This window comes from Pteropus vampyrus, unplaced genomic scaffold (genome assembly GCF_000151845.1).
Source record: "Pteropus vampyrus isolate Shadow unplaced genomic scaffold, Pvam_2.0 Scaffold66, whole genome shotgun sequence".
Classification (NCBI taxonomy): Eukaryota; Metazoa; Chordata; class Mammalia; order Chiroptera; family Pteropodidae; genus Pteropus; species Pteropus vampyrus.
This window is the reverse complement of record NW_011888847.1, coordinates 5513458-5541081: the sequence shown is the minus strand read 5'-3', so window position 1 is coordinate 5541081 and position 27624 is coordinate 5513458. Positions and strand designations below refer to the sequence as shown.

The 27624-nt window shown below is 50.6% G+C and overlaps 2 protein-coding genes across 2 annotated transcripts; both read right to left on the bottom strand.

The window, feature by feature from the left end:
* Positions 1-6634: 6634 nt before the first annotated feature.
* OXER1 (oxoeicosanoid receptor 1) lies at positions 6635-7765 on the bottom strand. Its single transcript, XM_011361423.2, has one exon. It carries the CDS (start codon positions 7757-7759, stop codon positions 6635-6637), a length of 1125 nt encoding a protein of 374 aa, XP_011359725.1. The 5' UTR covers positions 7760-7765.
* A 3017-nt stretch (positions 7766-10782) lies between these two features.
* HAAO (3-hydroxyanthranilate 3,4-dioxygenase) lies at positions 10783-22880 on the bottom strand. The gene is made up of 10 exons (XM_011361351.1): positions 22801-22880; positions 21380-21458; positions 17103-17186; positions 16654-16760; positions 14126-14215; positions 13754-13797; positions 13330-13475; positions 11272-11340; positions 11011-11093; positions 10783-10904 (listed from the first exon to the last, which is right to left on the bottom strand). The coding sequence occupies exons 1-10, from the start codon at positions 22878-22880 to the stop codon at positions 10826-10828; spliced, it is 861 nt and encodes a 286-aa protein (XP_011359653.1). The 3' UTR covers positions 10783-10825.
* Between the last annotated feature and the right edge of the window lie 4744 nt (positions 22881-27624).

The window sequence follows — 27624 nt, the reverse complement described above, 5'->3', positions numbered from 1 at the left end:
GAAAAGACCCAGGGAGAGGAGGTAACTGGCTGTCCACATTACATGCCACGTGGTGTATACTTCTCTAAAGAAAGAGGCTGGGATAGCTGTCTCTGTGCCCCTGCCCTGGATTTGTTGTCGCACATGGATGCAGAACGTGGAACGGTTCCCTCACTCTTCTGCTTTCCTCTCCTGACCCACATGAAATGGTGACTGTTGACTAGAGAAACAGTTACTTGGCCTGTGACTCTGCTGCCAGCTTCATTCTCTCTGCTCATTGCGAGAGGACCCAGGAGATTTGGAGACTGGGGCCAGGCCAGGTCTGAAGGCAGAACAGGGAAGCCCACCCCGGTTCCAGGTCACATGTAGCTTTGGGACGAGTGCAGCTCGTTTCGAGTCCCATGAACCAAGAAAGCTCTTCCTCCGCCTTGTTGTAAGAGCTCCTGGTTCTGCATCCCCAGCCTCCTATGAGGAGGATGTTGACTAAGATCTTATGCTCTCACTTTACCTCTGGGAAGTCCCCCAGCATTCCGAGTGGACGCTCCGGGGAATGGAGGAAGGACACGCCAAGGAGCCTCTAACATTTGTCTTTGCCATTCCGAGCGCTTGGTGCTGAGAGGGCTTCCCAGCCACCCCCTTTCTGGGGCCACAGTGTTGCCATCGTGTATGTCAGTGGTGTGTCACTGTTGTGCAGTAAGCGCGTGTGGCGGACACACAGAGTCTGTCTTCATGGCCCACACCCAACATGCCCAGCGGGTGCTGCGCTGAGCCTGGTCTGTGCTCCCTTGGATGAGGACCCAGAAGCCCTGCAAGTTGTCTTCTGTCTCCTTCTCCGTCATCGCCCCCCTCCCCCAACCCTGGTTTCCTAGAGGTGGTGGAAAAGAGGACAGCAGACTGGTTTCTTAGCATGTCTCTTAAAAGTCCATCTTTCCCACAGCCCATTTTCTATCAGTCAGCGTCCAACCAGGAAAACAGAAGCCACTCTGTGTATTTAAAACAGAGGGGTTGAAATCCAGATCACTGTTTAGCACAGAAACAAGAAAAGCTGAGAAGCCAAACAAGGGAGCAGGGGTCCACCCAGAGATGGAGAGCAAGAGCGGGAAGTCTGGTGGGACACAGCAGAGGCCATGTTACTAGAATCTGGGGCACAGGGATGCTGGAAGGAACCTGGGACCACAGAGGGCCTGTCTGGTGGGAGCTGCAGCCGTGAGGAGGCATGGTCCCTGCCAGAAACAACCCCCCAGGCGGAGAGGGGGAGAAGTGGCCTGACTTCTCCCTACCATGTGCCTTCCAGATTTCTGCTTCTTGTTAGCTAAACCCAACTGGAAGCCAGCTGACCTGGGGCGGGGGGCACTGGGACAGGCAACCTGCAGTGGTCAGCCCTACTCAGCAAAAGGGAGGTGGGGCAAGGAGCAGGTCTGAGGGTAGCAGGCCAGGGCATGCATGACCTGGGTCTGCTCTGTGTCATATCCAAGCCTGATGTTCATACCCCCGAGCTGTCCTAAGCCCCTGGTGAGGGAAGAGGGAGGAACTATCCCCTGGGCTTTTGTGGATTCTTTCACTCTGCCTAGAGGGGAAAGTGCTTTTGAGAGGGAGGGAGAAGGCGTTTATTCTTAACAGTTGCCTCTGTTTTCCTTTGGGGGAATTTATCCATTTAGCTACCCCACCTCACCATGCCCCTCAGGAGAGCTGTGTCCCAGTTTTCTGTCTGCCCCTGCCCATTCCTCTGCCCCCAGTCTCTGGTTTTTCTCTGCCAGAGAACACTGACCCAGACCACGCACCAGCGGTCATGAGTGTTCCCCCAGGATAATTCATTCACAGTGTGATATTACAGTGTGGACTGTCTGTCTGTAAGTAGATGCCATCTACTAATCGATTTGTATCGTGTTTCCAATAAATTTCTGGAAATTATGCCTGGTTTTATGCTGTCCTTTTGCTGGGACAGTGGCTTGGCACATCTTGGCACATCTCCACCCCAGCCCTCAGCATCAGGTGTCCCTTGTCTCAGGTACCACATACCCCCGCATGAGCCTTGGAGAGTTATGACTGGCCAGACCAGTTAGTCTGATGTCCCCCCCAGCCACACTGAGACTCTCAGATGCCCTTCCCAGGGTCTGCATTTTCTTCTGTCTCATAAGCTACATCCTGAGGACATGGAGGTTTTGTGAGGCCAGGTCACCTCAGTAGGTGGCCTTTGACCTCGTGTCCCCTGGTCCTGGAGGTAAGAGTAAAAGGAGCAACAGGTAGACATTTCCCCATCAACCACTTTGCACTGCTCTGCCCAGTGCTGGTCATGGGACGTGTGCTGGGCCTCTTGGAGGGTGAGCTGAGGGAGTGTGCTATGCCCTGTGTGAGAGGAGGCCTGTGCAAATGGAGTGGACACAGGAGCTGCACATTCCACAGATGGAAGCCCAGCACCCTCTTCTCACCATCCTCCTCAGGCCTGAAAGTCAGAAGCAAAGATGTCTGAGTTAACTTAAAAGGTAAAGGGAGCCTGATCCAAATGCCTGACATTCCCTTTTCCCAGGCCCTGAGTGCTGAATCCTACACAGCAGACTTTATTCTCTGTTGCGCATTTTATTGGTTTGACTGCAGTGTAACCTCTGCCTCGGTGTCTGGTCTGAGGCTGCTGCAGGCTCACTTAGGACCTCTCCAGCCCAGACTGTGAAGTATGCCTGTGTTGGGACCCTTGTTTGCTGAGATTTGTGAGAGACTAAGACAGGGAGGGAGAGGGAGAGACCGAGTTTCTTTCAAGAGTTTCGCTGGAGAAGCAAGACACACGCGTGAGGTTCCTTGAGAACAGAAAAAGTACCTAAGGCCGTGTTGGTACTTGTAGGAGTTCTGGGATCGAGAGCTCAGTTAGGTTGGACTGGAGGGTTTCGTGGAAGCAGAGGGAGTCCCAAGGTAGAACACAGCAGCCCCACCTCCATGAAATCCCTCAGATGCCCCACAGTTCCTGGTGTCTTTTTATTACGACTTTTTATCCTGACAAATATCTGCTTCTTTCTGGCAGCTCATCTGTAGAGCTCAAGAGTGTCCCATGCCCTGCCCCTCAAGGCATACCAACCAGGACGGGGTTTTTATGGTCAAATTTCCTAAGGAGTTTCTTCTGGCTAAAGTTTCCTTTCCATTTGTTCTGATCTTGCTCCTGGACTGCAGTGAGTGGCTGGAGGAAGGCATATAACCTGCAGGGACTGTCGCGTCCCCAGAGCTGTGGGTGCCTCGCTCACCAGGTAGTTTTGGGCTGTTCATTTTGTTATTTGGCCCTTTTATATGTTCTTCAGGAGCTTGTTTTCTTACTCCCAGAACCAGCTGTTCCAATCGTTTGTCACTCCCTAAGCCCTCACCCCCTGAGAGCAGAGCTTTCTAAGGGTCCCTTCACCTATCTTCCCCCCCACCCCAAGACTGACTGCATGTGATAATGCCTTCCCACCAGCCCAGGAAGACACCCCTTGGCCTCTAGAAGACCCTCAGGCCCCCTCGTGGTGAATCCATTCCTTCCCCGACCTCCGCCCCTCTGAGGGCCTTGCAGTAGAATGCCCTGACTCAGACCAGACTACCCCTTGCTAGCTGTATGAACTTAGGCAAGTTATTCAACCTCTCTGTGCCTCAGTTTTTTCATCTGTGGAATGGGATAATAGTATCTACCTCATAAGGCTAATAAATTGCAAAGTGCTTAGCACAGGGCCTGGGACAGAGTGTTTATTGTTGCTTTTTGATCATTCTCTCCCTTATCCCCTCATCTTCACCTCTCCCTTCTCTTACCACTAGATTTAAATTTCTCCATCCACTCAACAAAACAACAGAGCAATCAAACTATCACAGTGGGCTGTCCTCGATTTAGATTCACCTGAGGCTACTGTCTCTCTTCCTTTGCTGGCACATTTGTTGAGAGAGACAAGTTTGTCTCCATTGCTTCAAATCTCATTAATTCCTCAACCCATTATACTACTTTATGGCTTCCATTTTACCACCTCCCCCCACCCCCACGCACTGAAATTGCTGTCAATAAAGGCATTAGTGACCTCCTAATTGCCAAATCCAATACTATTTTTAGCCATTCCATTTCTTGAGCACTTGAAGCTGTTGTCATATTACTTTTCTTGGTTCATGGCACTGACCCCTTTATTCTCTACCCAGAGCAATGCTAAGTAGCATTCAGATACTGCTCATAGTTATTTTTTCAGCTTTTTTTTACAAAGATAATTTTAGATATAGTGGTAGTCACCTGTACACCCCCTTCCCATGTTCCTCCATTTCAGAAGCAAGTACTCTCTTTAATGTGGTGTTTATCATCCCAGTGCATGATCTTATGTAATTAATACATATCTATGAATCTGTAACCAATATAGAACATGTTTTGCATATTACTAAATTTTATACAAATGACTGTCTATCACTTCTTGAAAAGCTTGTCTTAATAGTACTAGACAATCCAGGTTTAAATCTAAGACCAGACAGTGGCAGACACACACTGTAGTTTTCAGATCAACTTTCTTCAGTTTGCAATTAGGAATTTTGAAAATGCTTTATTCTTGCATGAGGCACTTTGAAGTCTGTCTGGGTATTTTATGTTTGGCTTTTACCCTCATAAAAGGTGTCTCTATTTTCTACTTTTTAATGGGCAATCTCTTCGGCAAAGAGATTGCGTTGACTCCTTTTATGCTCTTTTTATTGCTACATTCCTGATTTTCTTCATATTAAAGGTTTCTTCTGGGCATTTCACTGGGTCTTCCTTTGTGTGTTTCTTACGTGTGGGGATTTTTAAAAGGATGATTCTTAGTCCTCTTCACTCTCTCCCCTGGTGACCCCATCCATTCCCATAAGCTCCCAATTAGTAACAAAGATTCTAAAATCCTGTCTTCAGCCCAAAATGTGCTATTGTGCCTTTTTACCTGGAGGTCCTCCAAGCCCTTCCAGCTTGTCTTAACTCTTTATCTGCTCCTGCCAGCCTGATCTGCCTCCTATATCCTCAATGTGTCACCATCTACCCATCATCCACAGTCACCTCTCATCTTCACCTGGGCTGTGCCTCTCTGGCCCCTCATGTTCTCTGCCACTGCCTTTATTTAGGCCCTTGCTTGGAATACAGACTGTTTGCCATTCTGGTCGTCTCCCATACTCACTCACCCATCTGTCCGCAGTGTTTGTTACCAGTTAACTGATCAAAATGCAAAATTGGTCATCTTTGATATCTTAAGATCATACTCCTGAAGACTTTTAACAGATGGAGAGCATCCCTGTCCATGATATGAGAAGTTTGGACTAAGTAGATTAAAACTCCTAAAGAAATTGAAGAGAGAGGATTTGATTCTCATCATCGGACCCCATACCAGAGGCCTAGAGGCCTCTGTTTGGGGTGATGAGTAGAGAACCAGTTCTAGCCCCTTCTGTCTCCCGCAGCAGGATGGGCTTGTGTGTTGAAAGGAGATGTTCATTTCCTGAGGGGGTCAGGGCCACAGACACACGGGGTTCAGGAGGTGCATGTTTGGGGCTTTAGTGACCTCTAAGTAGCCCTTTGGGAACCTTGAATGCTATGCCCCGCCCTGTGACTTCCCCTGTGGACATTAAGGCCAACCATTACTCCCCCCCAAAAACATCAAAATCCTGATTCATGCCAGATACACACCTTTGCCTGGGGGACACAGGCCAATGGATGGGTTAGCCCAGATGGTCTCAGACACTAATCATAGGCATAATGAATAGAACAGAAAGAGGTGGACAAGATAGTGTTGGGGGAGAGCTGTGAGCCAGATCTGGTGCCCCCGAGGCCCCTGCTCTCACCTGGGGTCCTGTTCCGTTAGTGTATGTAGCTCCCACCACAGGTTCCAGGGCCAAGGAAGTGCACTTGAGGCTGAGGAAAGCCATGGGGGTGGGAGTTGGGGCTGGCTGAGCCAGGAATGTGTGGAGGTGGTAACCTCCAAGGCTGGAGATCCCCAAGTCGTCCCAGGGGAGAGTAGGGCAGAGCCCTGGGTGCCTTGGGCAGGACTTTGGGATTGCAGAAGGGGAACTGAAGGCCAGAGGGGAGCAGAGAGAGGCCTCCCAGGGATCCTGGTGGGCCACCTTTGTCTGAGGACCTCACCTAGCAAAGCGTTCTGCCTTTAAGGGACACTTCAGGTCTCTAGGAGCAAGGTGGAAGGACAGTGCCCTGGACAGCTTCCCCTCTCTGTCCTGTTTCCCTTCATCTTGGGGCACCCACTTTGAACGCTACTGATGCCAGGCCTGGTAGACCCAAAGACAATTATTCAAGTTAGAAAGATTGAGACAGGCTTGCATTTTCAGAAGGAGGTTTATTAGCATTGAAAGGAACAAACTAGAGATCACAGAAAATACAGCTGTCCAATTTCTAAAGCAAGACTTCTGCTCCCATAGTAACCAACTCCGACCAGGGACTGGGCAGCTGTGCAGCCCTCTATCTGAGCTGGAGCTCCCACAGCCCCTGCCTGTCTCTGCCTGCCCTCTGCTCTTTCCTGTACTGTGGGGACATCACTTGGGCTACATTGCCCTGTAAGGCCAAGAACCTTTCTCTCCCTGTAACCCACCTGGCTCCTGCAGATGTTCTTTGTCCAGTTGTTTGAGGTACCCTGTGCTGGCAACAGTCCAAGGAGTGACCTTGTCCCTTCTGGCAGACACCAGTCCTAGGAAGGGCCTTTCCTTACTCCGGCGAGACCTCCAGTGAGACCTCCGCCTGCAGCTTCCCGGCAGCCTCCGCCTTCCTGGAGGCCTCCTGTTCCCTGTTGGAGGGCTGGTAGAAGCTCTCATCACTGGCTGGGCCCTGCCCGCCCTGGGCGAAGCCCAGCAAGGCTCGGCACCGGCGGAGGAAGTTGGGGCTGGAGAAGCAGTAGAGCACCGGATCTAGGACGCTATTGAGATAGGTGAAGGCCAAGGAGCCGTGAAAGAGCTGTGAGCAAATGTTCACGGCATGGCAGGCCTTCAGGCGGAAGGCCACCACGGATGCCAGGCCGAAGAGGATGCTGGGCAAGAAGCAGATGGTGTAGACGGCCACCACTGCGGCCAGCACGCGCATAGCCCTGCGCGGACCTGCTTGCTCCCCGAGGCCGCGGCGCCGGATGGTCAGCCCGATGCTCACAATGGCAAAGAGGATGAGCGCCAGCGGCAGGAAGAATTCCAGCATATACAGAGCATGGTGCCAGTGAAGCCAGGGCGAGGGGCGTGTGCCCAGCTGGTAACTGAGGCAGGACTGGTTGGTATAGGTGGTCAGGAGCAGGTGCAAGTTGAGGAGCAGGATGCACACCCAGAGCCCCCCGGCCACCCGGGCGGCTGCCCACACCGAGGCCCGGCTCAGCCAATGGTGGGGCTGCACCACCTTCAGGTAGCGGTTGAGCGCGATGGCTGTGAGGAAGACCACGCTGGCCGTGCGGTTGGTGGACAGCAGAAAGAGGTTGACCTTGCAGGCGCCGGCCCCGAAACGCCAGATCTCGTGGAGGAAGTAGTAGTTCATGCGAAGGGGCAGGTTGACGATCAGGAGAAAGTCCGCGACGACCAGGCTGACCAGGAACACCGTGTTGGAGGTCCAGGGTCGCGTGTGGACGCAGAAGATGAAGAGCGCCAAGCTGTTCCCCACCAGCCCCAGGATGAACTCCACTCCCAGGGTAGGCACGAGGAAGGCAGACACCTTGGGGGAAGAAGTAGGGAGGCAGGGAGCCTGTGACCCCAATGTAGTGGTAAAGGTAGTTGGGGAGGGAGGGAGGGAGGGAGGCAGAGTAGAGGGAGAGAGAGAAGGAAAGGGAGAGGAAGAGCTCAGGTTATGAAATTCCATGTGCTGCTTGGGCTGTAGACCTCCGAAGTTTCCAGAGTCTTTCTGCCCCTGCATGAGTGTTCGCAGATGAGTGCTTTCTATCGGCTGGCCACTACAATGACTCAGTGTCCTGGGGTTTTCATCAGCATCCTCATAGACACTGAGAAACACCCAGTGTTCCTGTTTGCTAGCAAAGGGGAAACTGCAGCACCCCTCCTCCCCCTCCCTGTACTGGGCACTGGGCGAGCCCCCATCTCTGAACACCAGCCTGGCGGGTGGCATCTGTGCTGCCCCTGGCAGAAGAGGAAGCAGGGTTCGGCAGGGGTGAGATGGAGGCCCAGAGAGACCCTGAAGTGGGAGGAAGGCCCAGCTGGGGTGAGGTGAGGGGGAGTGTGCACAGCTCTGACCCGTCAGACATTTGCTTGCTGAAGGCGGGAGCAGGGCCTGGCAACTCACAGCTCTCAGGATCATGCAGACCATCCTGGACAGCCCCCCAACCCCATCATATATACAGGCTAGCTGGCTGTCTCCCTGCCCCCACCAGCTCTGGCAGCAGGGACTGTGAAGCCAACAGATAGTGTCCTGGAAGAGAGAGGTGGGAATCCAGTCTATACCTGACCATCAAGTGCATGGCCTGTGGGAACCAGGCTGTGCTGTGCCCACTGCTGTAGTTACTTCCGGATTCCTGATGGTTCCAAAGTCTGTGATGATCCCAAGTTCGTGTACATGACAAAGTACATCCCATAGGCAGAGGGCTCCCTTCTTCTTTTTCTACTGCCAATTTCTACTGCCATAATCTGGGGACCAGGGGGCTTCTCCCCCGAACAGAACAAGCTCAAGAATCCTCGAGTTTCCCCGTCCACTGTTTACTCCCCTTTGTCTTCATCCAGCATTCACTGCAGGGAACGGAGTGAGAGGCTGGGGCTGACTTTGGAACAGGTGCAAGTCCTACTGTCCCACTGCAGTGTTCTCGTGAGCCCATGCAGCCAGCCTGCAGGTAACGATGAGGACCTCGGGCTCCTAACAACATGCGACAGCACCAAGGGAGGCTGTGGTTCCAGGTTCGAGGACCTGACACTCACCCTTGCCAACTGGCTGTACTTAGCAGCATGCCATGTGCTGCCAGCTCTACCTGGGCCTCTGGGTTTCAGGCACAGCGGCCCCTGGCTCCTCTCCCACAGATCCTCCAGGCCTCTCCCCTGCCCTGGACTTCCGTATGGCGAAAGCTGAGTATAGTCAGGCTACGACCACAGAGTGCAGGGTGGTGAGACCACCAGCTTGAAGTTTTATTATTATTATTTTTTTTGGACAAAAAAATCTTTATGATGGTGCTGTACAATTAGAAGTGAATTAAAATATGTCAGCGTAATTTATATATAACCTTGTTAAAGTAAAAGGTCATCCTCAGACCTACTTTTCTGAAATCTCTCTTCTCTGGTCCAGGTGTCTTTCCAGTAGCTGTTGCTGTTCTTTTAAATCCAGTCTGAGTTTTGAATACATACAGGCCTTGGCTGGAAACAACTGCCTGCTTTCCAAACCTCTCTGAGCTTTATCTGTAAAATGGGGTGGTACCACCTACCTGGAGCGCTGTGAGGAGTAAATAAGATAATGTATGTAAAAACTTCTAGGGAATTCTCCGGCACAGAGCTTGTGTTCAGGAAAACGGAAGATGTAATTATCATTATTTTCTGTTTCTGATTAGGCACTAGGGACAAACTCCCTCTTGTCATGTCCATCCATACTCAGGCAGGGGGGCCTCCATGGCACATCCCCATGTTCTCGTCTCAGCTTCCCCAAAGAGCCACACATTGCTGCAGCCTGAGCAGGCGCCAGGCCTCTGCCCTCACCCCCCTGGATGGTTTGCAAATATGGGGGAGGCTGGCAGTGTTTTCTCTTTGCTTGTAGGAGAGGAAGGTCCCAACATCCCTCGGGGCTGGAAGCCCCTTCAAAAGTTAGGCTGGGCTCTCTCCTCTGCTCTTCAGTGGAGTATACGAAAGCAGTGAGCTGTGCAGAAGACAGGGTTCAGACCCTAAGTTTTCTGGAAGAAGCTTTGACTCTAACCAGGGACCTGTTCCGCCCAGATCCCGCTTTAGTTACCCCCATGTGCGACCCCTCATTGGCTTCTCATTGAAGTCAGGATACCGAGCCCAGATCTCCTGCTACGGGTTCCATGTTTCATCTCTATCCACTGTTGCATCTGCGGCTCCCAGCACTCCCATAGGAGGCCCAGGAGCCCTCTGAGTCTTTGTACACTGTCGAGGGGGAGCAGGGGGATGTGGCCAGATACCCCTCTCCTGTTGCCACGCTCCTCATACAACTTCATGCCCTCTACGGGCTCATCACAATCTTTGCGTATTAACAGTCATTAACTCTGGGTGGGGTATTTTGTATTTTTTTGTATTTCTATATTTTATACAATTAGCAGAAATCATTCCTGTTATTGGTGGGGGGAAAGACCAAACAGATTCTATTTTTTGAAGTTATGTAAAAAGAGTAAGCGAGAAAGAGCCAGAGAGGTGATACCAGCTGTGCCCCCAGGACAAGCACAGTAGCCTGTGTGGATCAGGCCACATGCACAGTGATGAGAGCCCCTCTATAAGCAGGTGCACCCCCCCAACAGACCTTCCACATGTCTACAGTCACCTGGTGCCCTGGTACCCAGGCAATACACAGTCTCAGGAGCACACGGGGTCAGCTATCGACCACAGCTTGGGTACATGCAGACCCACAGGTGCTCGTTCACAGGAAGCCTTTATAGAGGGCCATCTTTGTGGCGGACAAGTGCTGAAATGAGCCCGTGGGGACAGAGGATGAAGAAGCAGTGGAGCAGACCACCTGGCAGAACTGTGCAGGGCAGTGGGGCGAAGGCTGTTAGAAGAGAAGGGGAGTTACTGGCCCCTGAGGAGCCTGGCATCTGGGCCAAGAGGACAGAGGAGGATAGAGACCGTGGTGTCCCGGGTTCAGTGGCAGAGGACTCTGAGTTTCTCAGCAGCAGTACACCTACAAGCAGCAGGCGCTGTGAGAGCAGTTTGGCAGGGGTGGTACTTTGGCACATCCTGTGGCTGCTTTGGGTCCATAGCAAGACTATCACTCCAGAGGCTTCTTGCGAGCGGGGTCCTGGGTCACAGCCAGGGCCACAGAGCTTTGCTCTCGCTCCCAGGCATATCTATGGAGACAAGGGTGGGCAGGGGTCAGACAAGGCTGGGCTCTGAGGATCCAAGGGAAAGGAGGGCAGTCCCACAGCTGGGGCAAAATCCTCCCCATGGACTCACTCAGTCCCAGCAGGCACCAGGAGGCTGTCATCAGGGGTCAGGCTCAGGCACTGTCCCCCCATTGTCACCATAGAGGAGCCTTCCTGGGGGAGAGGAGCAGGAGAATTGAATGGAGGCTACTGGGCCTCCATAGCTGTTCTGAGTCTGCCTTGGTAAGGAGGCCCTAGGAGCCAGTCTGGGCTATGGGAGCACAAGGCCCAAAAGCAGTCTGGTCCACATGGGCAGGACATTGTGCCACCCTCTCCTGGGGACCCCACTTGCCAGCTGCCACAGCCACATGTCCACGTCCAGTCTCGGGCCTTTGCTCCTGCCTTGTCCGTGGACGATCACCTAGAAGGAAGTGACACAGATCTTTCTGGTGCTTCCTGCCCCATATAGGAGATGACCTTGAACCCGGCCCCCAGATACCAGTCCTTTGAGTGCTGAGTGCGGGGGCCGGGGGGTGCACAGCACAGTCTTATGTCCATGTGCAGAGCAAAGTCCAGGACTTAGAAAGCAAAGCTGCCCAGGCTGCAGGCCTCCCTGCTGCCTTCATCACGATGGGTGCTGCCTGCCTGCCATTTGGGATCACGCATGCCTGCCCTTCATACACACATGCACATCTGGTCCCTCTGTAGCACATCACAACTATTGTTGATCCCCATGAAGGCATGCCTGCTAAAGGCACACTAGCGACAGACACACATGTGCACGATGTAATGCAGACCCGCATAGCACACAACTGTCATTCCTCAAAGGTGCCCACCTTCCTTTCTCTGTGAGATTCTGGCCTAAGGAGCAGGAGGGAGATGGGAGGGGATGAGCAAGAGTGAGAGAGATGCTGAGCCTCTGACCTGCATCAGCCTGGAAGCCCACAGGTACTGTGCAGGCCACGTTCCCACTGGCCCAGAGGGGGACTCAGTAGGTATTTGTTGGCATAAACCAAAGCAGGTGGTATCAGGGATGACAAAGAAACGGAAGGCAGGGCCATGAGCCCAGATGAGCACTGAATGATGTTGCTGTGATGGACGGCAGGTGCTTTGTGGTGTGTGCCTGCTCTCACAGCCCTGCTACGCTTGGGTGTCTGTCTGCTGGCCAGGCCTCTAAGGGCAGGTCTATATCTAGTGAGCATCCCTCCATGGGGCTGTTGTTCAAATTGTAAGTGCCAGTGGCAAATTATGAAGCACAGTGAGCACAAGCCTCCTATCAGGTCTCCCAGTTTCCACACTTGCCCTCCTGATCCTGCCCACACAGGAGACAGTGATCTTTCTGAAACGCTACTCTGGCCTTGTCATCCCCTACTTCAATGCCTGGGCAAAGCTCTGTTGTCTCCATGATAGATCCTTGTGCCTTGCCTATTCCAGGAGACCTACCAGGACCTGGCCTGCTACTCCAGCTGTCTACCAATTGTGCCTGCTGCCCCCATTCCTTGTGCCTTGCCTATTCCAGGAGACCTACCAGGACCTGGCCTGCTACTCCAGCTGTCTACCAATTGTGCCTGCTGCCCCCATTCCCCTGCCCTGGCTCGTGTCAACCTCAACTACTTGCAGTGCCAGCCTGTTTCAAGCTTTCTGGCCTTTGCTCAAGCTTCTCCCTCACAGAATGCTCTCTCCAACTCCCTTACTTTCTTTTGAAAACTCCTGTGTTTATTTTAAAATAGTTTACACATCACCTCCTCCAGGAAGCCTTCTCTTACTTCTCTCCCAGCCTGGGTTCCTCTTTTATCACCCTGTGGCTTCTTAAAGCTTCTCTCCAAATAACCTATCACATGATTGTGGTAATTATTGATTAGCTTGTCTGTTTACTAGACCACACATTCTTTGAGACAGTGATTCTATCTTATTTCTTTTACCAAAACTTGAAACATAATAGACACTTGATAAATGTTGAATGAAAGAAGGTCATCTTTGTTTAGGTCTCTCTCTGTGTACCTCTCCATCAAACCCTCACCCCTAAACACCTCCCTCCCTTCCAGCTCCCAAGGCTGTGGCTAGCCAAAGGCTCAGGAAGGCCTAGCAGCAGAGGGATAACCTCAGACCCTAGAAACCTTTCACTGGATGGGGCAAGCCCTTACTCTGGAGGCAAAGAAAAATTGCCTGGGACCATGTAGCCTCCATAGGCTCCCACTCATAGCAAAGCCATCATTCTCTGACTTAGGAAAGAAACAGGAAGGCCTATTTGCCCATGTCTACAACCTCTGAAATGTGTCGGGGGCGGGGGGAGGGGGGGTTTGCACGCGCGCGTGTGTGTGCACACGCGCATGCGCACGCGCACATGCGTGTAGTTCCCATTTCCTGGGGCTGTTAGGTGAATGCCCTGTGTGGCCCAGGGCTGCATTACCTGGGTCTCATAGGTGTCCCCAAACAGGCTGAGGGGTGTGCCTGCCTGCAGCTTCTCGTGGTGGCCATCCAGCCAGGTCTCCAGGGACACGGGCTCCATGACAGATCGTGTGCTCAGGGGGTATGGTGGTTCCTTGAGCAGCTGGTCTGCACCACAGCCCAGCTGTGGTCAGTGTCCTCTGGCCCAGCCCACCCAGTCCCAGCAGACCCAGTTCTTAGGGCTCCCAGCTCTCTATTGCCAGAATGGGCTCTGGATCTAGCTCAAGGACACAGCAGCCACATGGGGTTACTATTTGGTGCCATCTCCAGTGCCTTGAGTACTGGGCAGAGTACTCAAAAGGGGACTCTGTGGTACCCTGGGCTGAGACCCAGCCTCCTCTGAGAAAGAGGGGTGGTAGGGAGAAAGGTGGTTCCAGTCATCTCACCAGAGATGGGCTTTCCAGTTCTGTACTGCTCAGAGATGAAGAACCTGCAGGGGCATATGGGAAGGGGGCGGCGGGGTCAGCATTCCTGAACACGCACATACACACACTCATTACTCTCAGTTACAGGCCCCCACTTGCGGGGCCCTCACACAACTCATAGTGGCCATCCGCTCTCTCCCACACCCGTGGAACAGCACCCGCCTCCCCAGGGTGCTTTCCAGCCCAGCGCCTCCCTCCCTGGGAGAGCAGACTTTCTCCCTAAATCCCAGGTGTGATGGCTCCAGGTTGGCAGATGCTGCTTGGAGCGCTGCTTGGATGGGTCTGCTCTCCCCAGCCGGGAGAAAGAGGGGCAGGGGCTGGGTGGGGCCTCACTCCTGGATGATGGGGGCCAGCTGTGTGCCAAGGTCCTCACAGTAGAACCACTTCTCAAAGAGGACATCCGCAGTGTCTCCCATGTAGTACCTGCCAGAGCAAAGGACAGGCAATCTAATTCTCTATCTGGGCAGCCTCTGGGCAGCCTTTCTCAGGCCTGGCTGTGTGTGTGGACATCTGGGCGGGGCTGGCCCTGCAGAGCTGGCTGTTTGCTTCACCCTGTTAGTGCAACCTAGTGGCCACACATGGCTCTCCAAGAAGCAGCATTTGCCCCCAAAGTGAGTAGGCTATTATCTACCCTATGTGCATAGCTCTTTCTGGTTCCCAAAACTTGATCATTTACAAAGTGGATAGATTTCTGAGAGAAGCTGGGTAGCTTGGGAGAGATTACACAGCCTATAAGTGCCAGAAGCAGGATAGACTCAAGGCAGTCTTAGAAGTGTAGAGAGCATCAGTGAAAAGTGTCTTCATTTTTCCCAAAGCAGAAACTGAGGCTGAGCTTGAATCCAGGGCCTATGGCTGGATGCTCTTCCTGCCCGCTAGAACCCTATGTGAGAGCACATGGAACCTTAAGGAATCAACATGTGGAAGATGCCCCTGGATGAGGGGTCCTTCTCCTTTTGGGGTCATGGATGCCTTTGAGAATTGGACCAAAGTGCTGGGCCTCTTCTCTGGAGAAAGTTCCACATACATGTACACATAGCCTCTAGTGGACTTCCTGAAGCCCACCCAAGTCCCCAGACCGGCTCAGTGAGCTCCTTCACTGGCCTGAGGAGTATCTGGAAGACCGGGGCCAAGCCTCAGGCCCCTGTGTGTGCATCACATCTGTTAACTGAATGCCCGATGCCCAGGCTCAGCTCCCAGGGCCAGGTCAGCTCTGTCTGCTCTTCAACTTCTCCCCAAAAAGAGAAGCGGCCCTGTTTATGGGAGATGGTTTATAGACACACAGTGCATCCGCCTCAGTAGGCATCCTAAATTCTATCCTGGGATGGAGCTGGCCACCAGAAAGCATCATAACTGGACTGCAATGTGCTCCAGAAATTGCCTTCAGAGTGGAATTTTAATGTTGTATTCCTGGCTTTCATTAAAGGTCAAAAGCAGCCAGATGAAATCTGTTATTGAATTTGCTGTAAAAATATTATTGAGGAAACCGTATTCTCCATTACTAAAAACTCCCTAGATAAAGCCCCACGGGAGAAATTTCTTCTAGAATTTAAAGCCAAGCATCTGCTTCTACAACAGGTTATTATGCTCTAGATTAGCATGCAGTCATTAACACAGTGTTTTTTGAAAAGCATTTAGTAGTATGAGAAATGCTCATGAGTTTTTCATGTAAAAAAAGTAAAACTCAAATTAATGCTTTCAATAAGACTGCAATGTTGTAAGTGCAGATATGTATAGAAAAAAGACAAGATGGAAGTTTAAGTGCTTTGTTAGGTTTAATTGGTGGGCTGACGGCTTTTTTTGCTTTCTCTTTATTATTGTTTATTTTTTTGTTTTTTATTATTGTTTATTTTTTTTGTTTTCTCTTTATTATTGCTTATTACTTTTCCTGACAGGTAATTTTAATTTTGTTTATGCTTTCTTGACTTTTCCAGATTTCAAGAATGAATGTGTATGACTTTGCTAATTAGAAAAAAAAAAAGGAAACACTAAAAAAAGTCCTTTATAACAGAAGATGTCAGTAACTTGTTGGGAATTTTTTATTTTCTTAGTTAATAAATGCAAAAGTAGTTTAGCTTTTGGAAGAATCTATGTCCCCCTGAGCTACAGGCTGCATCATCTTTTCATTTTCAGAGAATAACAATTGGATGACTGATCAGAACCAAATGGGAATTCAGCTCTAGAAACAGGGTAGGTGTCTCTGCCCTGAGGTCCTTCCCTTCCTGATGCTGACTCCCACTCCTATCCTGACTGTCCTGGCCCTCATTTCATGTTTCTCTATCATGCCACCTTGCCATTTTCTAGTAAACTCGACTTCCCTCTGCCCAGTTTCTTTACCTGTAAAGTACAGACGATAACAATACCTGCCCCATAGAATCATTGCGAAGATTAAATAAATAAAGACACATAAAGCGCTTAGCCCCGTGTCTGGCCCATAGCAAGTGTTATACAAATGTTAGCACTGGTTGTAGAATGAGTTGGGGCAGAGAAGCAAGCAGAGGGGCGCACTAGCAGAGACTGAATAAACTCTGGGGGGTGGAGGCTGGGAAAAGCAGCAGCGTTGTGGGCTGCCCTGGGCCAGGAGGGCTTGACTTTGGCTTTGGCATCCCTCTCCACCCCCACCAGTAGATCTCAGTGGGAAAAATACAGGCAGAAGGGCCTCAGACTGAGTGGGCTCCCAAGGGTGCCACAGACAACATTCCTGAATCATCAAACCTACCCCGCCACCTACCCTAACCCTCCCCCATCAGCCAGCAAATACAGGATCTCCATTGCCTCCACCTGGCTCAGTACTTTCTTGGCTCTATCTAGGACCCTTTCCTTTGAGGCTTGCCACCCACTTCCCCGAGACAAGGCATATTTACCTGAGTCCATCTAGCTCGGTTTTCAGCCGCTTCCGCTCAATCACCAGCCCCACAGTGTTAGCAAACCTCTGTGGAGAGTGGGGGACCCCAGCAGGCAGGAGGAATATCTACAGTGGTGGGGACAAAGTGCCAATAAGGCTGCAATCTCCCACAGAGACCTCAGTGCCCGCAGCATCCTGGGCCTCCCAGTTCACACAGGGTCCAGCCCAGCCCACCTCTCTGCCCAGCCTATCACCCAGAACCGGAGGGAATGTTGGGCTGTGCTGATGATGGGGTAGCCCAGAGGAAGAAGTGCCCAAGGATGGGACCAGAGCTGGTTGGGACGACAGGAAGGCAGGAGAAGGCAGGAGGACGATACCTCAACCAAAGCCAGGATGAGTGGACACAGTGGGTTCCTGTTCTGGCAGCCCTTCGCCCCGCTGCCCCGGCCCCCTCGGGCCCAGCCTCACCTCTCCCTGCCGAATGACCACATCCCGGTGTTTCCTTTGTTCCAGGACTTGGAGAACCATGTCGCCCTTCAGCTGATAAAACAACTGTGGGACAAGACAGCAGACAGGCTTGGACCCTCCCCACTCCCTCTTCCAGCTCCTTAGCCTGAGTTCTGACTGAGAAACCTGAGAAAGTTCCTAAGGGCCTTGAAGTTTATGAGCAGCTCTGTCACTCCCGCCCTGAGGCCCCAACCTCCCCTGGCATATGCCACAGACAGAAATACTGGTGACACACAAGGATCACATCTTGACATGCGGGTGATGACCAAAATACCCAGGACGCAAAACAGCTGGTGTCTGGCTTGGGGGCAGGAGGCTGGCTGAGATGCTCACTGGAGAATGCAGTGACCCTTCAGCGAGGTAAGGAGAACCACCCACACTCTGTATCCCAGAGGCTGTGCAAGCCCCTGTACATTATCCGAAATCTTAACAACTTCCAAAGGTACTACTAGTCCCATAATGCAGAAAAGAAAAAAGAAAACAGGCTCAGAGAGTAAAGCCGCTCTCTTAAGGTAACAGTCTTGGAGTCGCAGTTTGGACCTAAGTCTGCATGTAGATCTGGAGCCTGTTGGCTCTTCTGGCCACGGTGATGCCCTGGTACGGGGCAGGGCTGTGCCTGTCTAAATCCTTCTGGAGGTCAGCCATGTAAATGGTGGACTCAGTGATGCTGGAAGCTGCGGGGGATGTGAGCACTCACTTCCTGCTACCTCTCTGGGGTGCGATGGGGTGGGAGGGGGGCTCCTACTGCATTTTCTCTATTCTGTTCTAAGTCCTTAATTAATGTGTTTACTGAGCTCACCCTCATGGAGTTGGGAGGAGGAGGGGGCAGACACATTTTCTCTCCACCAGTCACACATTGCGCAGGTGTTAAAAGCCCCAGCCAAATAGTTGAAGGGGTGTTTTAATAATAATTATTATTATTATCATGTACGGAGCTAGAGGAGGTAGAAGTTCTTGTCAGTATCTACTAAGAGAAATCAAGCCAAGCGGCTTTATAGTCTGCCATGAGGGACAAGTTGACACAATCCTTCTGAAGGGCAATTTGGCAGAAAGAACCTTCACAGCTCACACCCCTGTGGGGCGGCTGGAGGGGTTTCTTGGGATGCAGGACCTTCGGCGCTAAAACTGAAAAAGCCCAGGACAAACCAAGACAGTGGCCACCTTATACTGTTGCCCTAATAATTCCATCTTTAGGAAGGTGGCTGCAGTGAATCAGAAATGCACCCGCTTTGAGGTGTACATACATGGCTGTTTCATCACAATGCATGATAGTTAAAAGCATCGCCTGGCCCTCAGCTCAGCCAGGTCACCGTGTGCCCTTGGGCAGTTGGGTTAGCTTTCTTATGTCTCCATTTCCTCATCTATAAAATAGATGTCGACTCAGAATGTTGCTGTGAAGTCTGCTGGGACACTGTACACAAAGTATCCATGACATAGTTAGTACTCATAAACCTCTAGCTAATATTAGTGATGGCAGGAATAGCAAAATAATGCTAGTAACAATTAGAGGGGAAATGTCACTATTTTATGATAGAGTCAAAATATGAAACATTATGCAGACATTAAAAACTATTTTTGAATAACTGTTAATAAGATGGGAAAATGGAAAATGCTAAAGTTATGTTAAACCAAAATTCAAAGCTACACCCAGCAGGATTCTAATTATGTAGTAAGACATGTATAAACGCAAGCCGTGTTCACAGTGGTTGGATTCTCTGAGTGGTGGGATTATGGATGAAACATACGTTTGTGTTTTTTTTTATATTTTGCATGTTTTCTACAAAAAATTATTTACTTTTATTATTAAAAATAACCCATACAAGATATTTACAATACACAAGAAAAAACCTACCAGGTTCTTTTAGGGAGCAATTCTGCAAGCCCACTCCTGATTCCCTCAGCTAGGAGGAAACCCCAATGTGTGTGAGAGGGTGGGGGTTCTTCCATGGTTGGGAGAGAAGAAGGGCCCAGAGAGCTCTAGGGAGGGGACCATAGCCCTTGGCCTTGCAAATATCAGAGAAAACTGGAGTGGGGGTCTGATAGTCTGGACCAGATTCAAACTCATCAGGGCAGGTACAAGATGTTAGCAGCCATCAAACAAAAACAGAAAAGTGGCATTTTCCTCAGTCTTGTTCCTATGCCCAGGGCGTCCCTTGTGTGAGAGACAGGCCTGGCCGGGGGCAGAGGTGCAGACCCAGAACAGCAGAAAATTCCAAACAGCAGAGGGCAATCTAAGAGGAATTATGCTCCGTTTAGAAGTAAATGATGTTTAGGGCCTGGGGCTGGGTAGATTAACTGTCCTGGCTGGGCAGATATTAAATTGAATCTAGCCTCTGGGGCCCAAAAAGGCCTTATAGGCAGAGGAAGCCGGAAAGGGGCTGGGGGTGCAGAGAACCAATGCATATTAAAAAGCTACTGTGCACCAGGCTGTGTGCACACACTATACACATTCACCAGGCACAGCCAGTGTCCCCATGTATCGCAAGGAAACGAGCTCAGAGAGACGATGTGATGTGACCTGTCCACGATCGCATCATTAGGAAGAGGCAGACTCCCAGCCCAAACCTCCTCACACTATGTGCCCAAAGGGAAAGACTGGGGGAAGTGGAATATGTGTGGTAGGCGGAGCCAGGGCACCTGCGGGGCTGAGCTCAGGAAGGAAGAAAGTTGGCTCAGTGACTCCCCTTCTCTCATCAGGATGGATTTGGACCTTGGGACTGGGGTGGCTCCTACAACACAGCCTGGAGTCTCCCCGGGCTCCAGCTGGGTGAGGACAGGTAGGGACAGAGAGGGTACCAGCCCTCTGCCCTGTGGCTTCCCAGAGCCTGTGGCTGGTATTCTCCTCTACTTCAAGATAGAACCAAGCTGTCACGAACCCACCTTTCACCAAATTTCCCTCAGCCGCTTGAGAGTCCCTACAGAGTGGGGACAGCTGCTTAGGCCAGCCCTCATCTGTCAGTTACCCAGTTAAGTCAGAGCATGGCCTGGGTCCCTATGTGGTTCATCCACCAGAGCAGCTTGGGGGAAACCCCGAGGTAGGACATGGGGTAGAGATGGTAGGGGACAGGAAGGGACAAAAGGAAGGAGAAAGACAGAAGAAGTGGGCACTGAGACCAGGGCTACCAAGTGGAAGCCTCCAGAAGACAACATATGTGGCTTGAAGCTAACGAAGGCAGACAGGAGACACCCTGCAACTCGTCTAGTCTCCAACACCATGGTCACTCCCAACCCAATCTTCTCTTCTCTCCGCAGTTTTGCATTTCCCTGCTGCTTTTTCCACAGAGGAAAATGGTCTCCAGTGAGGTGTGGTGTGAGAAGAGAGTGGCGAGGGGAGGTGTGGGTCTTGGAAGTATGAGAGGTGAGGGGTTGGCTGGCTTTGCTCTGCCAAAGCCGCTTTCTGCTGGCCCAGGATCCTCACCCCCACTGCCCCTGACACAGTAGGTGCTCAGTAAATATTTGTTGAGCGAGTAATTCTTCTGGCCCCAGCTGTGGCTGAGTCACCAGCAGTGGAGGTAGAGGCTGGTGACCAAGCTGGACTCTGGACCTCCAACCTTAGCACTAGTGCCCCCAGGAAGATAGGTAGGGGGCCCCCGTACTGATCCTTTGTCAACAGAGGTTCTGATAGCTGGAACCCACCTGCGTCCCTCCTTTTTCTCTTAATTTTACCCTTGTTTATTTACTTTGGGGTAGGTAGTATAGAAACACAGTCCAAAATTCAAGGTACGAAAGAGTATTCAGTAGAAAATAGCAAATTCCCCCTTCCACCTGCCCGGCCTTCTGCCAATAGCTTCCAGCAACTGATGTGTCTTGTGCTCTCTAGATAAGGAAGGGCCTCCCGGTGCCAACACTTGCCAGACAACTTGGCTCCTGGGACCAGAGTGGAGCACCCAGGTCCCCCTCAGTGTTTGGGCCTCATTTTGGAGGCCAATCTTGCATATTAAGGTTTGCGGGGAGGAGACCAGGACATCCCACCTAGAGCATGGACAGTCCCTGTGTCCAGAGGGTGATGCCAACAGCTTGAGCCTCTCATACCTGCAGTGGCTGGGCTCTTTCTGAAGATGGAGCTGTCAAAGGTGCCTACATCTTCCAGGCAACAGTATTATCCTGTGATTTTGGTTGATTTCCCTTTGCTCATCAGCCATCTGACCACTCCATCTCCTATTCATAGGCCCTGGTCCTGGCATGGGAAGTGTCCTCTACCCCCAGGGCTGAGTCAGTGGGGCAGTCTGCAGGCCTACCTCCTCACCCTCCTCGATGTGGTAGTCCTTCCTGATGTTGGGGCCCCCGACGAACATGACTTTGAGCTGCTTCTGATGCCTGCAATAGATGAAGGGGGAGAGGTGCTAAATCAGCTCATGAGAGAAAACAGGAGTGGCCTGTCGGGGAGCCTGAAAGGAGCCTGGGTACATCTGGGAGAGGTAACAAGACTGTTTCTACACCATTGTCCTTGTCAGTGTTTGATGTTTGTCCCCTTCTACTCTCATCCCAGGGTGCCCATGACTATCCAAGAGTGGCTGTGTCTGTCTGAGACTGGACATGTGCCTATGTCTTTCTGTATCTGTGTCTTGATGTATTTGTGTGTGTGCGTGTCCCTCTGTGTGCATCCCCCACATCCTCTGACTCGATAGGGGAATGGCGTGGCGGTGGGTCTATCTCTTTATCAGTCAGGATCCTTGGACTATGCTAAAGAGCTTTATATACAGGAGAGCAAACTAAAGGCTCCACTTCCTATAGGGGTAAAATGACCTTTATCTACCCCCCTCCCCCCACAGAGCTGTCTGATTATGAGACTGTGTTCCCCCAAAACTGTTGGGCTTAAAGCTGTGAAGCACTTGGGGAAAGAAGTAGAAGGAGGAGTTGGGTGCAGAGGCCCTGAGACCAGAACCAATGGGGGTCCTGGTGGTGCGGGAGTGGTCTTGGGAGTGATGGAGAGAAGGCTGGATCAGGATGGCAGACCAGGTCACCCCAGGCCTGGAGAGCTCAGCCAAGGAATTTGGTTTTGGCCTGAGGGATGCCAGGGGGCCTAGGAATTTTTTTTCTTTTTTACTCATCTTTACCGAGATATAATTTAGGTACATATGCGTGTGTGTGTGTGTGTGTGTGTGTGTGTGTGTGTGTGTGTGTCCCCGCACACGCACATGCACGCATCTGCCAGCAAAGAGGAGAACTGAAAAGAGCAAGACACCAAGATCTCCCCACTGGAGATGATGATCCTCTGACTTCACTCTCTGCCAGTTGCTTCCTGGACAAGAGTAGGGGTGTGTGACTTGGCCGTCCCCAGAGGTAGGTTCCACTGTAATTCTGGGGAGTAGAAAACCACCCTCCCCAAACTCATGAGAGTCACTGGGGGTGAGAGAGCAGTTTCTCAGCCGTGGGGGGCAGCGCTGCCAGCTGCTATCTGTAACTCTCCTAGCCTCGTCCACCCAGCCATCCTCAGAAATCAAGGTCACAATCTCCACGCAGAGTCGTCAGAAAGAGGAACAAACCAGGGTGGTGGAACCCCAAACGGCTCGCCCATACCCTCCCTTGAAGACACCATGAGGATGATAGCCCCTCTTCTGCAGGCTTCTGGGTCAAGGAAATCAGAGCTGGAGGTCGAGGGGTGAGAGGTGCAGATGGAGGTGGAGAAGGTGAGGAGCGGGGCGCGCCTGGGACTCACAGGAGCTTGTTGCAGACAGGAGGAAGGAAGGAGTCCCGGTTCTCTTCCACCCAAATCCTCACTCTCACAGGACGGTTCATGGATACCCCCGGAGCCGCTGTACTCTGAGCGACGTCCTGGGGCCGTCGGAGGAGGAGCACGGCTCCGCCCAGCAGCCTATTGGAGGCCTCGGTTATCAGCATCCGGGTGTTCAAACACCCCCGGGGCTGGGGACCCACGTGGGGGTCTCTGTCGGCTTTTGGTCTGAGTGTCCCTGCACCTCCGCGCTCCCACTTCCCCGCCAGACACCCGCTCCGTCCCGCCGCACACCCGGGGGCGCCCCACACACCCCCGTCGGGGTTGGGAGTCTGAGACAGGCGTAAGACACAGGATAGAGAACCTTCCTGGTCCCTTGTCCCCAGACTTCCCTTCTGGGCCCCAAGGGAGCTCCAAAGAAACACTGCATTGGGGAGCAGGCGGATTTGGAAACCCGAGCGCCTGAGTGCAGGGGTGCTGGCATTGCACTGAAGCCTCAATTTCCTCGTCTGAAAAATGGGACTGTCTACGCAGCCATCTCAGAGTTGCATAGCGGCCACCACAGGCATCGATTAATGTTATCCCCTGTCTTGCCAGAGGACAGAGTCAGGCCAGAGTCCCCGGTTACTGAGTGCCACTGGCGGCCCTGCCTCGGGCTGGGTGAGGGGAGCGGTTCGGGAAGGACGCGAAGAGGGGTGGTGAGCGCACTGCGCGGACCCGCCCGCCGGGGCTGGAGAGCAAAGGGTTCTGAGCTCCTTCCCTGTCTTAGGAACATAGTCAGGCCACACGACAACTCTATGAGGAGTTTTACAGATGAAGAACCGGGCCCTTGGTGTCCCAGCCCTCAAGAACCTCGGGGTCCGGGGCTGGGGAGGGTGGACAACCCTGTACTAATGTTGGTTCCAAACAATATCCTAGCGGGTAGGAGAGGCTCTGACTCAGTTACCCGAGGGCTCGTAGAGCTCTGGCACCTGGTGTGTGGGTGTGAAGGAGGAGGAACGGGTGGAGTGAGGAGAAGCGGGATGGACGATCGACGCCTGCCTGCTTCTCTTTCTTCCGGATTCGGAATTCTTAGGAAAACTGCGCGCTTGTGTTGGAAGAGGGTAGGGTGGAGGAGCTGGTAGGTGCAGGGAGAAGGAAAATAGCTCAGACTAGGACACCAGAATCCAGATTCTAGGGTTCAAGAAATTCGAAACGCCTCCAATTCTGCTCACGCCCACCCCCAGTCCTTCTTGCCCCCTCCTTGCTGTCTGGGGTAGGCTGGTGTTCTCAGCACCCTCAGACACGGAGACGCCCCCGTGCAAATCAAAACCCAGACAGACAGGAAACAAAATTCCCACCCAGCCCTCTGGGACAGACCCGCCTGTTTCTTCTCAACTCCCACCCCATTTTCCTCTTTATCCCTTTCTCCCTCTTTTTTCTTTGTAATTATTTATTTAGAACTTTTTAACTGAGCCTTTCTTTCTAGAATATTGTTTGGAACCAAAATAATTCAAACCATATTCCTATCTTTCTCATCTACAAGTAATCAGAGGATATGTAAACAGTGACACATGAAACATCAAGGATCTGTGATATGTTAGGTATGGATGTTTGTTAAATGGATGATTGGGTGGGTTGGTGGATAAAGGCATGAATGAATTCACAATAAAAGGGAAAAAAATCATTTCAGCCCAACAGATGTTCTGTTACATAATACAAAGAAAAGAATGATGGTTACCCTGCATTTTAATCTATCAAGTCACATAACGTAAATAATTGAGACCACAGGTGAATGTTTGAGGTCTGAATTACCCAGAGGAATCCTAAACACAAGCTAAATAATCTGCTGTATGGTCACTGTCACATCTGCCCTCTGGTTTGTGCTGTGTAAATAAATCACCATGTCTATTCAACTGGCTTGGGTGTGGGCCACCATTTGAAAGCACTCTGGGAATAGTCTTCTGCCTATTCTCCCCGTTCACTGTTTTTCTATTAAGTTGATGTATTCTACGGTTCAGCTCATCTATTGAGTTTTAAATTTCAATGGTTTCATGTTTTTATTTACAAATTTTAATTGGTTCTCTCCTACAACTGGCTGTCTTGATTTCATGGATGTGATACACTCCCTTATTTTTTCAAGGAAACTGTTTTAAACTGTGAACTCTCTATCAGTGGAGATAATATTAGCTGCTGAAACCTGGGGGGTGGGGGGTGGGGGAAACAAAAACCTACCCCAAACTCACTTCTCATTCTTATGAAGTACAATGGGGAGGCAGCACCACATCATCCTTGATTTAGGGACCCGATTTGACAGAAGTTGACACAGGATCTTGTCTGCTTCATCATGTATCTTCCAATATCACCCTGGGCATTGAGATCCAGCAGGCAGAAAAAGGAAAAGAGAGAGTGGAGGCACTTATAGGCCAAACTTGGCCAGAGTGGTATACACATGTCTGTTTACATTCTACTGGCTGAAATTTAGTCAGTGGTTTCACTTAACCTCAAGGGAGACTGGGAAAGGTCTGGCTTGTCTCTCTTTAATGATTTGGTTTTCCTCAAATGTTTAGTGATCTTGTGCAAAGTCATCTTTATGGTTGACATTCTTTGTTAGGCTGTCTCTGTTTGCACAGCCTACTGAGGGGAAGAGGCGAGAGTGGTACTCTGTGCTATTTTCAGAGTGTGGGTAGTCAAAACCTGCCACAAGATAGTGTATCTCAGCAGCTGGTCTTCTTGGTTAGGGCACTCGCAGTTTCTACTGAGTGACCCTAGCCACCCCAGGCACACTGCCTTGTCTCTCTGCTCTACATTCCCACATTCATTGCTCCCTCCCACCTGGAGCAGACATCCCATCACAGTTGACTGGGCTATGACAGGGGTGCCGCTTCCTGCTCCTGCTTCAGTGTCCCAGCTAATTACCAGCTAGTTGTCCCTGGACCTCTTCCTACATGTTCATTTCCCTTGGGTGTGAAGCACCCTAATGGCTGCTCCCAGTACCATTGGAAAGACTCTTCTTGGATAGTCTATGCATTGTGGGCTGAGATTTCCTTCTTCAGTCTAATTTTGCCTTCTTCAATCTAATCTTGCTGGTTCAGTTTCAGGTCTATTAAGAGTTCCTCTTTCTGTGTGTTAGTGTATTTCAGTATCATTTATTTTATATTTATGTTTCATTTATTGGATTTGGTGTTTAACATTTCTGAAACTGCCAGACTTTTTCCTAAAGTGGCCGCACCATTTTATATTCCCACCAAGTGTGTGAAGGTTCTGATTTCTTCACATCTTCACCGTGGTTTGCTATCATCTGCCTTTTTGGGCTCCCACACTTTTATATTCTCAATCTCTTACTCACTTCTCTGGGAACTCAATGGAAACTTTGAGAAACTCTTGACATTTAGACCTGCTGCTACTTACCACTACTTTCCTTAGCTAGTTTCCTCTGGGATCAGAGTGCAGTGTGAAGTCTGAGGAGCCTAACTAATTACGACAGCAGTAACACCCTCTCTGGTTACCACTTACTGAATGGTTACTACATGGCAAACTCTGTGCCAATCCCCACACGTTCTCTCATTTAATCTGCACATACAGATTAGAAAACTGAAACCGAAGTTCAGAATATTAACGAGCACCCACAAAGGTCCATAGCTGGTAAGCAGAATTACCAATGTAAAGAAACTATGCCCAACTGGCATCAAGGCCTGTGCTTTTCCCACTGTGACATAGTGTTTCTTTTTAAAGAGTTCTACCCCTGATTAACTCCAATGGAGCTGCAGCGTATGGCGGTATTGGAGGGCTAGGGATTTGGTTCTAAAGTGAGTAAAATGAAAGTTCCGTATAGTTAAAATCAAATTAGAAAATTCTTTATATCACTTATAAAGTACAGTCTGCAGTAATTCTTAGACGTGAAAGCTTAGGAACCACTGACCTAGAAGAATCAAAGGAGGTAATAAAAGGAAAGTCTATGTGGCAGATGCTTGGACATTTGGTCTGGTCTGCTCTTAAGATAACGCTTATATTTCTAGATGAATAGAGGTTGGGTAGGTTGTTCTCAAAACATTCCTGTTTGCCTGCAGGGTTACTGCATTCTGTATGATATTAAGCCCTTCGTGCCAGTTATTAAGTTACTGTCTCTCAACTCCAAACTCACTTTCTATACTCTGCATTGTTCTACAGGGCCTGAGATTTTGCAAATTCCATTTATACTGTGCCAGCTGGTTCTAGGAGGCCTTGCAAAACGGAGGTAATAGAAAGAGGCTGCAAGGATGGAGGAGGAAGAAGGAACTTGCTCCTTTCTGATTGCTTCTTGTCTGCCCGTGGTTCCTGGGCTCATTGCTTTGGTTTCTTCCCTTAGCAATTTCTAAATCAGATTTGCAGTTTTCCCAGTTCTTGTGGAATTAGCTTTACAGTGACTCCAGCAGAAATACCAATACTAGAAGTTGGCGTGCCCTTTCAATTCTGTAGAAGTCCTACAATTTCCAAGATTCAGTTTCTTCTTAGGTTCCCCCAGCTGTAGGGGTGGTAGCCGCTTCTTACAGTTGCTAGTTCTGTGATACTGCAGAATTCTTTTTTTTTTTTTTGCTTTTTTAGTTACCAATTTATTTTTTATTTTTAACATTTTATTTTTTTATTTTTTTCCCCTCCCCAAGTAACAGTTTTAAATCTAGTTAACGGTTCTCTGTATTACATTCTCTTTGTTAAATAATGGGCATGGTTTTTGTCTCTCAACTAATATATTTTTATAAGCTTAATTCTTCATATTACAAGACTCGTTTATGATTGTGATTTGGGACTCAGGGAGGGTTACGTTCTAAAATTAGGACATCAAATAGTAAA